The sequence below is a fragment of the Hyla sarda genome, chromosome 6 (genome assembly GCF_029499605.1).
Source record: "Hyla sarda isolate aHylSar1 chromosome 6, aHylSar1.hap1, whole genome shotgun sequence".
NCBI classification, from domain to species: Eukaryota; Metazoa; Chordata; class Amphibia; order Anura; family Hylidae; genus Hyla; species Hyla sarda.
In genome coordinates this window covers 245,389,976-245,406,020 of record NC_079194.1, presented here as the reverse complement: position 1 = coordinate 245,406,020, position 16,045 = coordinate 245,389,976, and the positions used below count along the sequence as shown (strand labels likewise).

The window sequence follows — 16,045 nt, the reverse complement described above, 5'->3', positions numbered from 1 at the left end:
ACAACTTATCCCCTATCTAAAGGATAGGGGATAAGTTGCCTGATCGCGTGGGGTCCCGCCGCTGGGGACCCCCGCGATCTCGCACACAACACCCCCCTCTCATCAGGCCCTGGAGCGAACATCCGCTCTGCGTCTGATGACGGGGCCGGTGATCGTGACGTCACAGCTCCGCCCCTGTGTGACGTCACGCTCCGCCCCCTCAATGCAAGTCTATGGCAGGGGCGAGAGAGCCGTGACGTAACTATACTCCGGCCCCGTGATCGGCAGTCATCAGACTCGGAGCGATGTTCGCTCCGGGGCCTGATGAGAGCGAGGTGCTGCGTGCGAGATCGCGAGGGTCCCCATCGGCGGGACCCAGCGCAATCAGGTAACTTATCCCCTATCCTTTAGATAGGGGATAAGTTGTCAGCACAGTAGTACCCCTTTAAAGGGCTTATTGCATGTCATGAAGCTAAAGAATAAGCTGATCCAGCGTGTGTTAAAGTGCCCTGCAGCGCCACTACAGGAAAAACTAAATATTACATTATGCTCTTTCACATAAGTGGGCTGTTAAAGGGGTTTTCCAGGAAAAAAACTTATATACTAGCTGAATACCCGGCGTTGCCCGGTTTTTCCTTCCTAATCCCTGTTGGGGAGGAAAATAAACAAAGGAGGAAGCTTTTGACTTCATATCCCATCCTCATATATTGTTGTTATATCCCAACCCCATATCCCGTCCTCCTATCCCGTCCTTCCATCCCGTCCTCCCATCCCGTCCTCCCATCCGACCTGTAATATGTGTACCAGGTATTGAAATATCTCCAGCCGTACGGAAGTTATGTGGGAACATACATTTCCCATTCATGGGACTTTAAACAAAAACCCTGACCCTCACAAATGGGGGGTAGTTAAGGGTTAAATTAACTGTCCTATATTTTAAGTGGACATATAAGTAACATGTGACCAAGTATTATCGAAATATCTCCAGCCGTTTGGAAGTTATGCAGTAACATGTATTTCCCATAGACTTGTATGGGACTTTAAACATAAACCCCGACCCTGACAAATAGGGGTGAGTAGGGGTTAAATCACAAATCCTATGTTTGTTGTTGACATATAAGTAACATGTGGCCAAGTTTCATGTTAATATCTTTAGCCATTTGGACGTGATGCTGGAACATACAGACACACCCACACATACACACATACATACACACACACACACGTTGAGTTTTATAATATATATATATATATATCTCCACTGCCTCCAGAAAGTTTAACAGATTTGTAAATTACTTCTATTAAAAAATCTTAATCCTTCCAATAATTATCAGCTGCTGAAGTTGAATTGTTTTTTTCTGTCTGGCAACAGTGCTCTCTGCTGACATCTCTGCTTGTCTCAGGAACTGCACAGAATAGAAGGGGTTTCCTATGACGATTTGTTTCTACCCTGGACAGTTCCCGAGACAGGTGTCATCAGAGAGGACTTAGACAGAAAAGAACATCTAATCTTCAGCAGCTGATATGTACTGAAAGGATTAAGATTCTTTAATAGAAGTAATTTACAAATCTGTTTAACTTTCTGGAGCCAATTGATATACGAAAAAAAGTATTTTCCTGGATAACCCCTTTAAAGGTAAAATACTGATGTGTTGGGTCTTCCACAGAGTAAGAATCTTGGTTTACTGGTTACTTAGTGTAGATATACTATAGTGCAGTGGTCTTCAACCTGCGGACCTCCAGATGTTGCAAAACTACAACTCCCAGCATGCCCGGACAGCCAACGGCTGTCCGGGCATGCTGGGAGTTGTAGTTTTGCAACATCTGGAGGTCCGCAGGTTGAAGACCACTGCTATAGTGCATCAGTGCACAGAAGTCAATACCTGGATGCCCATAGCAACCAATCAGATCCCTTCTTTCAGTTTTTAGAGGCCTTTTCAAAAATGAAAGCAGCGATCTGATTGGTTGCTATGGGCAACTCAGCAACTTTTTCTCTGGACAGGTTTTGATATATCTCCCCCATTGACTTTAAGACACTTAGACAAATCTGCAGCATTTCAGTCCTGTGTGAACAAAATCCAATTACTCTATTTTATGTAGATGATATAAACTGTAATATATCATGTTGAACTTGTAGATTAAAGTAGTAGTCCAGTCCCGAAAAAGGTATCCCCTATACTAAGGATAGGGGATAAGTTTCAGATCGCGGGGGGTCTGACCACTGGGCACCCCCGCGATCTCCTGTACGGGGCCCCGGCAGCCTTCGGGAAGGGGGCGTGTTGACCACTGCACGAAGCGGCGGCCGACACACACCCTCAATACAGCGCTATGGCAGAGCCGGAGATTGCCAAAGTTGATCACCGTGTCTAAAGTGAAAGTAAACTGCTCCCGGCTAGCTCAGGGGGCTGTTCGGGACTGCCGCGACGAAATTGCGGCGTCCCGCACAGCTGGTAGACACAAGGAGGGTCCTTACTTGCCTCCTGCGTCGCCAACTGCCGAATGTCTGTCCAGTGCCTGAGATCCAGGCATGAGCAGTGAAGCGGCAGAATCATCGATCATTGGTTTCCTATGAGACACCATTGATCAATGTAAAAGATCAGTGTGTGCAGTGTTATAGCCACTGGAGGGAGCTATAACTGCAAAAAAAGTGTGGAAAAAAAGCTAATAAAGATCATTTAACTCCTTCCCTATTAAAAGTTTAAATCACCCACATTTTTCCACAAAAAAAAAATAAAATAAAAATAAACATTGTGGTATCGCCGCGTGTGGAAATGTCCGAATTATAAAAATATATTGTTAATTAAACCGCACGGTCAATGGCATACGCGCAAAAAATTCCAAAGTCCAAAATAGCGTATTTTTGGTCATTTTTTATATAATGGAAAAATTTATAAAAAGTGATCAAAAAGTCCAATCTATACAAAAATGGTACCGCTAAAAACTTCACATCACGGTGCAAAAAATGAGCCCTCATACCGCCCCATACACGGAAAAATAAAAAAGTGATAGGGCTCAGAAATTTACAATTTTAAACGTATAAATTTTCCTGCATGTAGTTATGATGGTAGGACAAAATCAAACCTATATAAGTTGGGTATCATTTTAGCCGTATGGACCTACAGAATAAACATCAGGTGCAATTTTTACCGAAAAATTTACTGAGTAGAAACGGAAGCCCCCAAAATTTACAAAATAGTGTTTTCTTCAATTTTGTTGCACAATGATTTCTTTTTCCATTTTGCCGTAGATTTTTGGGTAAAATTACTGACGTCATTACAAAGTAAAATTGGTGGCGCAAAAAATAAGCCATAATATGGATTTTTAGGTGCAAAATTGAAAGAGTTATGATTTTTTTTAAAGGTGAGGAGCGAAAAAAAAACGAAAATGCAAAAAACGGAAAAACCCTCAGTCCTTAAGGGGTTAGGATAGGGGATACGTTTTTCAGGACTGGACTACTCCTTTAATGCTGCCACTCTAAAACAAGTCATTTACTTGACTAGTAAACATCAGTACACAGAAACTGTCTGAAATGGGCTGTGAACCTGGACTTCAGGTGGATCCGCATACTCCGTATACATAAAAGCATTAAGTGTAATGGTAGTACCTGTGCTGGGCAGGAGACTGCGCTCATCCAGGTGCAGTTTGTAGCCGTACCTATTCTCCAACTGTGGCTTCAGGATGAAATTGGTGAACTTTGTGTCAATGTTTGAAGGACAAAAAGAGACACAAGCATCAAACAGGCGCCCATCTGTGGAAAGCATCGGAATAACACTTACTGAATATACATCATTAATGCTTTCTGTTTGCATTATTCTACAATCACATAAAGGTAAACAGAAGTATCAAATATTAAAAGAAACACTCCGAGCAAAGTTATTGCACTGTGCTCTGCCAAGCGCAGGATCCGAGGGGGTGGGACATGACACAGGGATTCTTTTTTGGTGTTCTGTGAACTACTGTGTCCTGGCCTGTCCCCCTAGGCCCTGCACTACTGATATCAACTACATGAGTTAGTTTCAAATGGAATAAAAAATAAATCAGTTTTATTAAAATTTCCCTTTCTAAATGCAAAAACTTGTGCTGTTTAATTTTGGATTTAAAGGGGTACTCCACTGGAAAACATTTTTTTTTATCAACTGTTGCCAGAAAGTTAAACAGATTTGTAAATTACTTCTATTTAAAAATCGTAATCTTACGTAATCTTACGTAATCTAATCGTAAACTCCACAGGAAGTTCTTTTCTTTTTAAATGTCCTTTCAGTCTGACCACAGTGCTCTCTGCTGACACCTCTGTCTATTTTAAGAGCTGTCCAGAGTAAGAGAAAATGCAAACCTCTCCTGCTCTGGACAGTTCCTAAAATGGACAGAGGTGTCAGCAGAGAGCACTGTGGTCAGACAGAAAGGAAATTCAAAAAGAAAAGAACTTCCTGTTTAATATACAGCAGCTGATAAGTACAGGAAGTACTGGATTAAGATTTTTTTAAATAGAAGTAATCTATAAATCTGGTTAACTTTCTGACACCAGTTGATAAAATAATAATAATAATAATAATAATAATAATAATAATAATAATAATAATGTTTTCCAGCAGAGTACCCCTTTAAAGCGTACCTGTCGTCAGCAAAAAACATTTTATATAATGTAGATAGTACCATTATATGTATAACATTGGTTAAAATGTGTATATTTATGGGTGAAAAAGTGCTGTCCCTGCAGCTATTGCCTGTGAGAAGTCTAAATACAGGAAGTAAGGACAGGACAAGTAAGGCTCTGTGCAGGCTCCTGCCTTGTCAATCATCCTCATGGGTGAGCCAGGAGCATGTCACAGAGCCTCAGTGCACAGAGCCCTGCTTGTCCTCAGTGCACAGAGCCCTGCTTGTCCTCAGTGCACAGAGCCCTGCTTGTCCTCAGTGCACAGAGCCCTGCTTGTCCTCAGTGCACAGAGCCCTGCTTGTCCTCAGTGCACAGAGCCCTGCTTGTCCTCAGTGCACAGAGCCCTGCTTGTCCTCAGTGCACAGAGCCCTGCTTGTCCTCAGTGCACAGAGCCCTGCTTGTCCTCAGTGCACAGAGCCCTGCTTGTCCTCAGTGCACAGAGCCCTGCTTGTCCTCAGTGCACAGAGCCCTGCTTGTCCTCAGTGTACAGAGAGCCCTGCTTGTCCTCAGTGTACAGAGAGCCCTGCTTGTCCTCACTGTACAGAGCCCTGCTTGTCCTCACTGTACAGAGCCCTGCTTGTACTCACTGTACAGAGCCCTGCTTGTACTCACTGTACAGAGCCCTGCTTGTACTCACTGTACAGAGCCCTGCTTGTCCTCAGTGCACAGAGCCCTGCTCGTCCTCAGTGCACAGAGCCCCTGCTCGTCCTCAGTGCACAGAGCCCCTGCTTGTCCTCAGTGCACAGAGCCCCTGCTTGTCCTCAGTGCACAGAGCCCCTGCTTGTCCTCAGTGCACAGAGCCCTGCTTGTCCTCAGTGCACAGAGCCCTGCTTGTCCTCAGTGTACAGAGAGCCCTGCTTGTCCTCAGTGTACAGAGCCCTGCTTGTCCTCACTGTACAGAGCCCCTGCTTGTCCTCACTGTACAGAGCCCCTGCTTGTCCTCAGTGTACAGAGCCCTGCTTGTACTCACTGTACAGAGCCCTGCTTGTACTCACTGTACAGAGCCCTGCTTGTCCTCAGTGCACAGAGCCCCTGCTCGTCCTCAGTGCACAGAGCCCCTGCTTGTCCTCAGTGCACAGAGCCCCTGCTTGTCCTCAGTGCACAGAGCCCTGCTTGTCCTCAGTGCACAGAGCCCTGCTTGTCCTCAGTGCACAGAGCCCCTGCTTATCCCCAGTGCACAGAGCCCCTGCTTGTCCCCAGTATACAGAGCCCTGCTTGTCCCCAGTGTACAGAGCCCTGCTTGTCCTCAGTGTACAGAGGCCTGCTTGTCCGCAGTGTACAGAGGCCTGCTTGTCCGCAGTGTACAGAGCCCTGCTTGTCCTCAGTGTACAGAGCCCTGCTTGTCCTCAGTGTACAGAGCCCTGCTTGTCCTCAGTGTACAGAGCCCTGCTTGTCCTCAGTGTACAGAGCCCTGCTTGTCCTCAGTGTACAGAGCCCTGCTTGTCCACCCTCACTTCCTGTATTTGGACTCCTCATAGAGACACAGGCAATAGCTGCAGGGACAAAAATATACATATTTTTTAACCAATGTATATTAAAAATATACATATTATTGTATTATCTGCATTATATATAAAGTTTTTGTTGATGACAGGTACACTTTAAAGACGTACTCCACATTTGACGATCCTTTTTGGGGTCCCTCTGCAATATGCACATTACATATGCGTTTCCCTTGCTGTTACCTGTCACAAAATCTGACAGTATGGGTATGTTTACACGGCAAAAGCCCCATTTGAGTTCAATGTGATCCTGCCCACAATTCCGCAAAATTTAAAGACAGTATTTTGTGCAATGCGGAATTTCCACAGTGAAATGTCTGCTGCAGAAATTCTGCTATGCGAATGGGACAGCAAAATTCCATGAAACATAATGGGCTTTAAATTTCAGCTGAATTTATGGTGGAATTCCGCACTGAAATTCCGCCATGTGAACATAGCCTTAAATGGGCACTTTCAGATACAAAAACTTTTGATATGTTGTAAAGCATGCTAAACCAATAGGGTTTACAATTGCTTTTATTAGAAAAATTTCAGTATTTCATACTGAAAAAGCCAGTCAGACAACTGCCCCCCTGCCTGCTTGGACACATACTAGTCCTGCTGTGTCCATGTGTCATCACCTATGTCATGGACACACTTCCTTGATTGACAGCTGTGAGCGCAGGGCTCACAGCTTAAGGAAAAATCCTCCCACTGTCATCTTGTGTCCCGCTACTGTCAGTGAGGACAAGCTGGGAGTTGTAGTTTTGCTAATGCTAGGGAAGATTTGAGCAGACAGCATACTGAGGGAGGGGGCGGAGACCTGCACAGTAAGGCCACACCCCCTTCCTTTGAGAGGAATTCAGACTAGTGAGCTAAATTAAAAGTGTAATAAAAATAAATAAATAAAGGTGCTAGACACATAAAAATTAGATGTACATGATCAGGATTAGGTACTGAGCGATATATTTAAAAAAAATAATTGTTGGATCTGACAGGTACGCTTTAAGGGTGCACTTTCCTTGTGGCGCCACCCCAGGGGAAATGAAGCATTGCATAAATTCCATTTATATCAGTGGATTGTCTGTTTAAGACAAGACAGGACAGGCTTCATTCTGTTTTGTTTTAAAATATCTTTTTATTCTTTTTGAAATTGGGGATCCTGAACAAATGACCCTTCCCCTAGTGATTTAGAACTTCCTAACAGGGTGTTCAAAATTTTTTTTATTCTAAATTGGACAACCCCTTTACTTTTAAGATGTGCAACTCTGGAGCTCTATAAAATACATGTGTGCATATATAACGACGTACCGTATATACTCGAGTATAAGCTAAGTTTTTCAGCACGATTTTTCGTGCTGAAAACGCCCCCCTCGGCTTATACTCGAATGAACTCTCTGCCTGTCAATCCCTTCTCAGTGGTCTTCAACCTGCGGACCTCCAGATGTTGCAAAACTACAACTCCCAGCATGGGTGTTGTAGTTTTGAAACCTCTGGAGGTCCGCAGGTTGAAGACCACTGCGGCCTTCGTCATCATCCAGACCCCCCTTTAGTTTTATACTCACCTCCCCTCGGTGGGAAGGAAGGGTGAGCTGGTCTGGGCCATCTATGCTGCAGGGACCGTCCGCTTGGAAGGGTTAGTTGTTCCGGGCTGTCCATCTTCACCGGGAGGCCCTCTTTTCCGCTCTGGGCCGGCCCTAGACTAGTGACATTCCCTTGACGACGACGCACAGGGACGTCCGTGCGCAGCAGACGTCCGTGATGTCCCTGCGCATGAAAATCCCTGTGCGTCGTCGTCAAGGCAACGTCACGAGTCCGGGGCCGGGCCCGAAGCGGGAAAGAGGGCCTCCCGGTGAAGATGGACAGTCTGGAGCGACTAACCCTCCCCAGCGGACGGTCCCTGCAGCATAGATGGCCCGGACCAGCTCACCCTTCCTTCCCACTGAGGGGAAGGGAGTAGAAAACTAAAGGTGGGTCTGGATGATGACGAAGGCCGCAGTGGTCTTTAACCTGCGGACCTCCAGATGTTTCAAAACTACAACTCCCAGCATGCCCGGACAGCCTATGGCTGTCCGGGCATGCTGGGAGTTGTAGTTTTGAAACATCGGTAGGTCCGCAGGTTGAAGACCACTGATGAAGGGATTGACAGGCGGTGATGATGAAGGGGGGGATGATGAAAAGAGGGGGGGGATGATGACAGGCGGTGATGATGACGGGGGTGATAATGATGGGGGTCTGGATGATGACAGGGGGGATGAATACATGGGGGAATGATGTATTTCCCAACATAGGCTTATAGTCGATTCAATAACTTTTCCTGGGTTTTGGGGGTGAAATTAGGGGCCTCGGCTTATATTTGGCTCGGCTTATACTCGAGTATATACGGTGTGTATATATATACACATATTATATATATATATATATAGGTCTGCATTCATGCTGCTCTTTATGGTGGACTGCACATTAGTATGACAATGGTTCTGAAGCTAGGAGGTAAAAAATAATATGTGATAACATATTTCATGGAATTTCACCCAAACACTTTATTGACTAATGCTCCGTGATCTAATGTAATACATCTATTATATCCACGATACATCTAGTATATCCAGTGGTAGCTCAAAACAAAATCACCATCACCATTCTGGCACTTACCATTCATTTCTGGTTCCCCGTATTTGTCTCTGTACCAAAGACTGAGATTAAGACGACACTTAAGGTAAAGAATGACCCCGATAACCAAAGCTGCAAATACACATAGAGCAAGAACAACGGCTGCTATATGCCCGGCTTGAACTGCAAAAAGGACCAAATAACTGCTCAGAAAATATAAAGTCAACACAATTCCTCCCGTAGCATATTGTATATTACAAAGTAAAGCTTTCACGTTATGTGCCACATTTCTTATAATCTGAGGTATAAACAAATTTACAATGTCACGTACCAAAGAGTATTGCTGTAACCTATAAATATTTTTATACAGTCAATTATGATTAAAAGCAATTAACTTTAAATGGTCACTGTCAGACCCAAAAACTTTTTATATGTTGTTACTGATGAAGATTAGAGACCTTTTGTAATATGGCTTTTTAAAAATTTAAGTAAACGGCCCCTGAAAATCCCACCACTAGGGGTCCTCATACCTACTGGGACACTCAGCAGTCCTGCAGCAGCATCAGGCTTGTCCGTGAATCATGGACAAGGCAGCATAAGCAGACACGCCTATTACCTCCCACCACCACAAAGGAAGGACACCCCTCCTTCCCCTGAGAGGATTTCTAACACTGTGAGCTAATAAAAGAGGTATTTTTTTATAATAAATATAGGTGAGAGGCATGAAGATAACAATCTGTGCCAGAACGTCATACAGATTTGTAAAAGATTTCTATTTAAAAACCTCAATCGTTCCAGTACTTATCAGCTGCTGATTGCTCCAAAGGAAGTTGTGTAGTTCTTTCCAGTCTGACCACAATGCTCTCCGCTTACACCTCTGTCTGTGTCAGGAACTGTCCAGAGCAGGATAGGTTTGTAATGGGGATTTTCTCCTGCTCTGGACAGTTCCTGACACGGACAGTCTGTGGTCAGACTGAAAATAACTTCACAACTTACTCTAGAAGGCAGGGGCACTCCAGTGGAAAACATTTTTTTTATATATATATATCAACTGGTGCCAGAAAGGTAAATAGGTTTGTAAATTACTTCTATTTAAAAAAAAAATAAAAAAAAAAATAAAAGCTGCTGTATGTTCCACAGGAAGTTCTTTTCTTTTTTAATTTCTTTTGTCTGACCACAGTGCTCTCTGCTGACACCTCTGTTCATGTCAGGAACTGTCCAGAGCAGGATAGGTTTGCAATGGGGATTTTCTCCTGATCTGGACAGTTCCTGAAATGGACAGAGATGTCAGCAGAGAGCACTGTGGTCAGACAGAAAATAAATTAAAAAAGAAAAGAACTTGCTGTGGAACATACAGCAGCTAATAAGTACTGGGAGGATTAAGATTTTGTAATAGAAGTTATTTACAAATCTGTTTAACTTTCTGGCACCAGTTGATATAAACAAAAAAAATTTTTCCACTGGAGTACACTTTAAAAAAAAAAAAAAAAAATCTTAAAGAATGAATTTACAAATCTTGTTAATTTTTTAATTAACAAGAGTACACCTTTTAAAACTTTTTGTACTTTCAGATTTAAATATTTGTTTAATTTTTCTGTACATTACATGGTGGAGGCAGCCACCATGTCTGAGCTGCTTTTAACAGCACTCAGAAATATACTTTACAGCAATCCCTATGGACACAATAGATAAGAGGGGACCTTTTTAATTCTATGGAAGAGTTTTCTAGGCATGTTCTGTGACTCGCGCAGAGGTCATTGTGCAGGGAGGGGGAGTCTAAGCTCTGTTGTTTAAAGATAAGAGGGGATCAGATCATTCACTGGTGTCTTTCACTATAATCCTGGCTGTGATGATCAGGAGGACACTGCTGGAAAGCGATCTGTACAGAACAGAAAGTGTCAGCTTATTACTAGGCATAAAAGCTGGAATGAAAACTCCAATAGACTTGCATTGAGGGGGCGCGGCATGACGTCACACGGGGGCGGAGTCGTGACGTCACGATCTGGGGGTCCCCAGCGGCGGGACCCCGGTGATCTGACATCTTATCCCCTATCCTTTGGAGAGGGGATAAGATGTCTAGGGGTGGAGTACCCTTTAATCCTTCCAGTACTTATTAGCATCTGTACACTACAGTGGAAATTCTTTTATTTTTGGATTTATTTTCTGTCACGACCACAGTGCTCTCTGCTGACATCTCTGTCCATTTTAGGAACTGTCCAGAGCAGCATATGTTGGCTATGGGGATTTTCTCCTACTCTGGACTGTTCCTGACATGGACAGAGGTGTCAGCAGAGAGCACTGTGGTCTTGAAATCCAAAAAGAAAATCATTTCCTCTGTAGTATACGTGGAGAGTTGGTAATGTGCGATTTTGGTGACAGATGCTCTTTAACAAAGTGTTTACTTACTGTTTCATTTGATGCTTTTTACTGTGCCATGTTGCTTATTTGCCATCTATTGCCATGAAATGGATACTGGACTGCACTTACCATCTCGTCGTGTCTATTCTGAGTTTACATAGTTATGTTCCCTGCTGTCCTAGTGGCATACATATTTTAATGCGGCACTCTAGGAATACTACACTAAACATTCATAGGGATTTTCACTGATGCTTTCATTTTGAGCAATAGATAAAATCGGTACCTGTTTTGTGGAGAGTAAATGAGGCAGAGACATTCTGCAGTTGACATGTAAACTTCCCATAATCTTCATCTGTGGTAAGATTAACACCTAAGACGCTGGAGATAAACTTCACTGAACTGCTGACATCATTCCTATACAAAGAAGTGAGAAATATTCATCTCATAATCTGTGTTGCTGTTCAGACAGTTCAGATTAAAAAATAACAGGTCATTTGGTAAATATTATTAAACTTACTGTATATACTCGAGTATAAGCCGACCTGAATATAAGCCGAGGACCCTAATTTCACCCCCAAAAACCCAGGAAAAGTTATTGACTCGACGATAAGACTAGGGTGGGAAATACATCATCCCCATGTCATCATCCAGACCCCCGTCATCATCACCCCCCCCCCCCTTTTCATCATCACCGCCTGTCAATCGCTTCATCAGTGGTCTTCAGCCTGCGGACCTCCAGATGTTGCAAAACTACAACTCCCAGCATGCCCGGACAGCCATCGGCTGTCCGGGCATGCTGGGAGTTGTAGTTTTGAAACATCTGGAGGTCCGCAGGTTGAAGACCACTGCAGCCTTCGTCATCATCAAGACCCCCTTTAGTTTTCTACTCCCCTCCCCTCGGTGGGAAGGAAGGGTGAGCTGGTCCGGGCCATCTATGCTGCAGCGACCATCCAGTGGGGAGGGTTAGTCATTCCGGGCTGTCCATTTTTACCGGGAGGCCCTCTTCTCCGCTCCGGGCCCGGCCCCGGACTAGTGACGTTGCCTTGACGAAGACGCACAGGGACGTTCATGCACAGGTACGTCTGCTGCGCACGGACGTCCCTGTGCATCGTGATCAAGGCAATGTCACTAGTCTGGGGCCGGGCCCGGAGCGGAGAAGAGGGCCTCCCGATGAAAATGGATAGCCCAGAATAACCAACCCTCCCTACCGGACGGTCCCTGCAGCATAGATGGCCCGGACCAGCTCACCCTTCCTTCCCACCGAGAGGAGGGGAGTAGAAAACTAAAGGGGGGTCTGGTTGATGATGAAGGCCGCAGTGGTCTTCAACCTGCGGACCTCCAAAACTACAACTCCGCTGTCCGGGCATGCTGGGAGTTGTAGTTTTGCAACATCTGGAGGTCCGCAGGTTGAAGACCACTGAAAGGGATTGACAGGCGGAGAGTTCACTCGAGTATAAGCCGAGGGGGGGGGGGGGGGGGGGGGGCGTTTTCAGCATGAAAAATCGTGCTGAGAAACTCAGCTTATACTCGAGTATATACAGTAAATTAAAAAAAAGAAAGGACATAACATTTTTTAACTAAATTTAAAACTCGGCATAGAAAGAATGGATTATACTGCACATTCACAACAGGATTCTAAGCGTCTGCCTCGGTTTTTTCTCCCATACATTGGAGATTTGCATTGGACTTTTCCATTCCAAACAATCAGAGTCAACGGACCCTAAAATTATAATCCTGTTTATTTCCACAACAGACAAATCTGGATTCTTACTTCGGAAGTGCTGGGGTTGAACCTGTTATTAAGAATACTTAGATCAAACCACACCTCACATATAATGAATTACAGCTAAAGGAGTGTCATGCACATTTCACTGTCACCCCTGACATCATAACTTGATGCACCTTAAAGTAATTTTGAGCAGTACAGGAAAGTATCCAGCACCAGGAAGGTGGGTAAAACTTGTCTTTATTTAGGCATCAATAAAATAGGATACACCAGAACGTGGTAACCTACGCGTTTCGGGCTGTAGTACCCTTAGTCATGGCATCCTATTTTATTGATGCCTAAATAAAGACAAGTTTTACCTGCCTTCCTGGTGCTGGATACTTTCCTGTATTGCTGTTTGTTTTCGGAAGGGCACGCCACCCTCCAGTCCAAGCACGGGAACTAGGGGCGAGGATTTGAGCGGATCTACATCATACCATAAAGTAATTTTGGGTACAATGCTATACCATACTCTTACTTCTAATAGACATTCGGTAGGTTAGTCAGAAGTTGGAGACGGATGAATGGGGTATAACTGCAACATCTGAATACAGAGTGCTTGTATGTAGTCTCTTACCATAGAGACACACAAGTCTCCAAAGGAGCTGTAGACACGAAATAAGAAGTTTTTAAAAAAGACTATTCGCACAGTTCCCCATTAAAACAATAAAAATGCTAGTCAGTGTGGACCCTTTCCTAAACACTGTTATTTCATGCAGACATAGCTATATACATTTATTTATCCATTGTAAAATAACCCTTATCCTAAAGTGTACCAAATATAAAAATTTTTGCTGTATGACTACTTTAACATCTATAAAGTAGACTGTTTGTGGTATACTGTGATGTCCCAGTATGGGATATGGTCCCGTATGGTCCTTCTGTCCCATCAAGTTGAGTCCCTGTCTGTCCCTGGGGCTCTCCTGCAGTATCTCCCCCTGTGTATATAGGTTTCCCATAAAGGGTTTTCACATAATGAGTAAAGGACCTTTATTGTTGGCCACATGATTATGTTTAAGTCATATGATTGTTACCCATATAACCCAGTGACCAGGTGACCTCTCCAGGCTCCTTGCACAGCCCCCTATATAAGATGGAGAGGAGCTGCAATCGCTCTCTTAGCTCATTGCTACTTCTCCTGAGGTCCAGTGCAGTCCAGTGTTCCAGTACCAGTGTCCAGAGCATTGGAGGCCTCAAGCCTAAAGTCTGCAGCCACCTATCAATTGCAAGTAAGCTAAAGTCATCTAATTGTCAGTCATCAAGTCAATCAAGTCTACTGTCTATTCAAAGTGGCCTCCATCATAGTCTGTCAAGTCACTGCAAGTCCCAGCAAGCCTGCGAGGTCCCCTGTGTCACTGGTCACCTCTCTGGGATACTGACTGAACTGCATAGACTGTACCATCTGTCTTACCCCAGTAAAAGCTACCGTTACCCTTAACCTGGCCTTGGACTCTTTATTGCCCCTGCCTGACCTAGGACTAGCGGTACTACCTTCGGGTGGTTATACAGGTAAACCACGCCCTGGCGTCACGAACACGAATGGATTAATACCATCTACCCCTTGGGCACTAACATCTGCCCCACTACACCCGTGGCTCACCACAATACATTGGCAAAAAGGCAGAAGAGTATTGAAAAGGAAAAAACACAAAAATAGCCACAACTACCTAATGCACGGGTGCACGCTGCTTTGGCAGATATAAATCGTAGGTTGCAGCAGCACTCTTGGTTGAAAAAAAAAAAAGAGGCTCTTAGCGCACTTCTTGATCAAAACATGTCCCTCATCCACCACACGGAGGTGGCCTCACTTCGTTTTAATACTCGGCATATAACCTCTGACTGGGTGACATGCAAAAAAATAAAAAAAACACAAAAAATACTGTATACAATCATAGGGGGAGATTTATCAAAACCTGTGCAGAGGAAGAGTGGTGCAGTTGCCCATAGCAACCAATCAGATTGCTTCTTTCATTTTCCACAGGCCTCTAAAGAGGCCTGTGGAAAATGAAAGAAGCAATCTGATTGGTTGCTATGGGCAACTACACCACTTTTCCTCTGCACAGGTTTTGATAAATCTCCCCAATAGTGACTGCATTTATTCCACTGAAATAAACAGAACCAGCCTGGGCATGCCACGGTACAAATCCCCATACCGTTCTGCCAGTTTGCCAACATGCTCCATGGCCTTTTTAGAAAATGAAAGAAGTGATCAGATTGGTTGGTACGAGCAACTGCTCCACTTTTCTCTGCACAGGTTTTCTTAAATCTCCCTCATATAGTTTTGCAACAGCTGGAGGCTCCCTGCTTGGGAAACACTGACATAGACCTTGATTTACAGCTCCCAGCAGATCTTTCTCTTACTTTTATATGTAAGGATTTGCTTTATCTATATTAGTTATCTACTTATTTTTCTTTAATTCTCACTTTTCCCTATTTTTTGGATGACATTTTGGTGGCTTCAGAACCAATTACCAGGTTTCCATAGAGTTCTGGTCTCAACATACAATGGTTTCAACATACAATGGTCGTCCTGGAACCAATTAATATTGTAACTTGAGGGACCACTGTATAGGGTGTCAGTGGGGGGGGGGGGGACCACTGTATAGGGTGACACCCCTATAAAAGACCACTTTTCTTCTCAAAAAAGGTTAAATTTTTTTGTATTTTTACTGCACTAAAGAAACATAAACATGTGGCCTTATCCAATATATTAAGAAAGTGTCCAAAATGTGTCCTGTTAGATTCTTCGACTATAGTTACATAGTTAGTACGGTCGAAAAAAGACATATGTCCATCAAGTTCAACCAGGGAATTAAGGGGTAGGGGTGTGGCGCGATATTGGGGAAGGGATGGGATTTTATATTTCTTCATAAGCATTAATGTTATTTTGTTCCATGAATTTATCTAATCCTGTTTTAAAGCTGTTAATTGTTCCTGCTGTGACCAGTTCCTGAGTCCCCTCCCATAGACTTGCATTGAGGTGGCAGAGTGTGATGTCATGAGGCATCGGGGCCATGACGTCACGATCCTCCAGCCCCTGCATCGCCAGTCATCAGGCGCGGAGTGAAGCTCGCTCTGTGCACCAGATGACGGCTGCTGCAAGAGAGATCATAGGGGTTCCCATCAGCTTATCCCCTACCCTTTTTATAGGGGATAAGATGTCTAGGGGTGGAGTACCCCTTTAAACGGGTACTT

At 44.1% G+C, this 16,045-nt stretch overlaps 1 protein-coding gene across 7 annotated transcripts in view; it reads right to left on the bottom strand.

Annotated features, from left to right (window-relative positions):
- Window positions 1-16,045, bottom strand: part of SIGIRR (single Ig and TIR domain containing) — a 43,965-nt gene that overhangs the window by 11,027 nt on the left and 16,893 nt on the right. For 6 of the 7 annotated variants that reach the window (XM_056528456.1, XM_056528455.1, XM_056528453.1 and 3 more), the window contains 3 exons: window positions 11,369-11,499; window positions 8,770-8,910; window positions 3,584-3,727 (listed from right to left, as the gene is read on the bottom strand). In XM_056528456.1, coding sequence (XP_056384431.1) covers window positions 3,584-3,727; window positions 8,770-8,910; window positions 11,369-11,499 — 416 coding nt within the window. The remainder of the gene's footprint in view (window positions 1-3,583; window positions 3,728-8,769; window positions 8,911-11,368; window positions 11,500-16,045) is intronic. The other variant, XM_056528460.1, reaches the window with a different exon arrangement.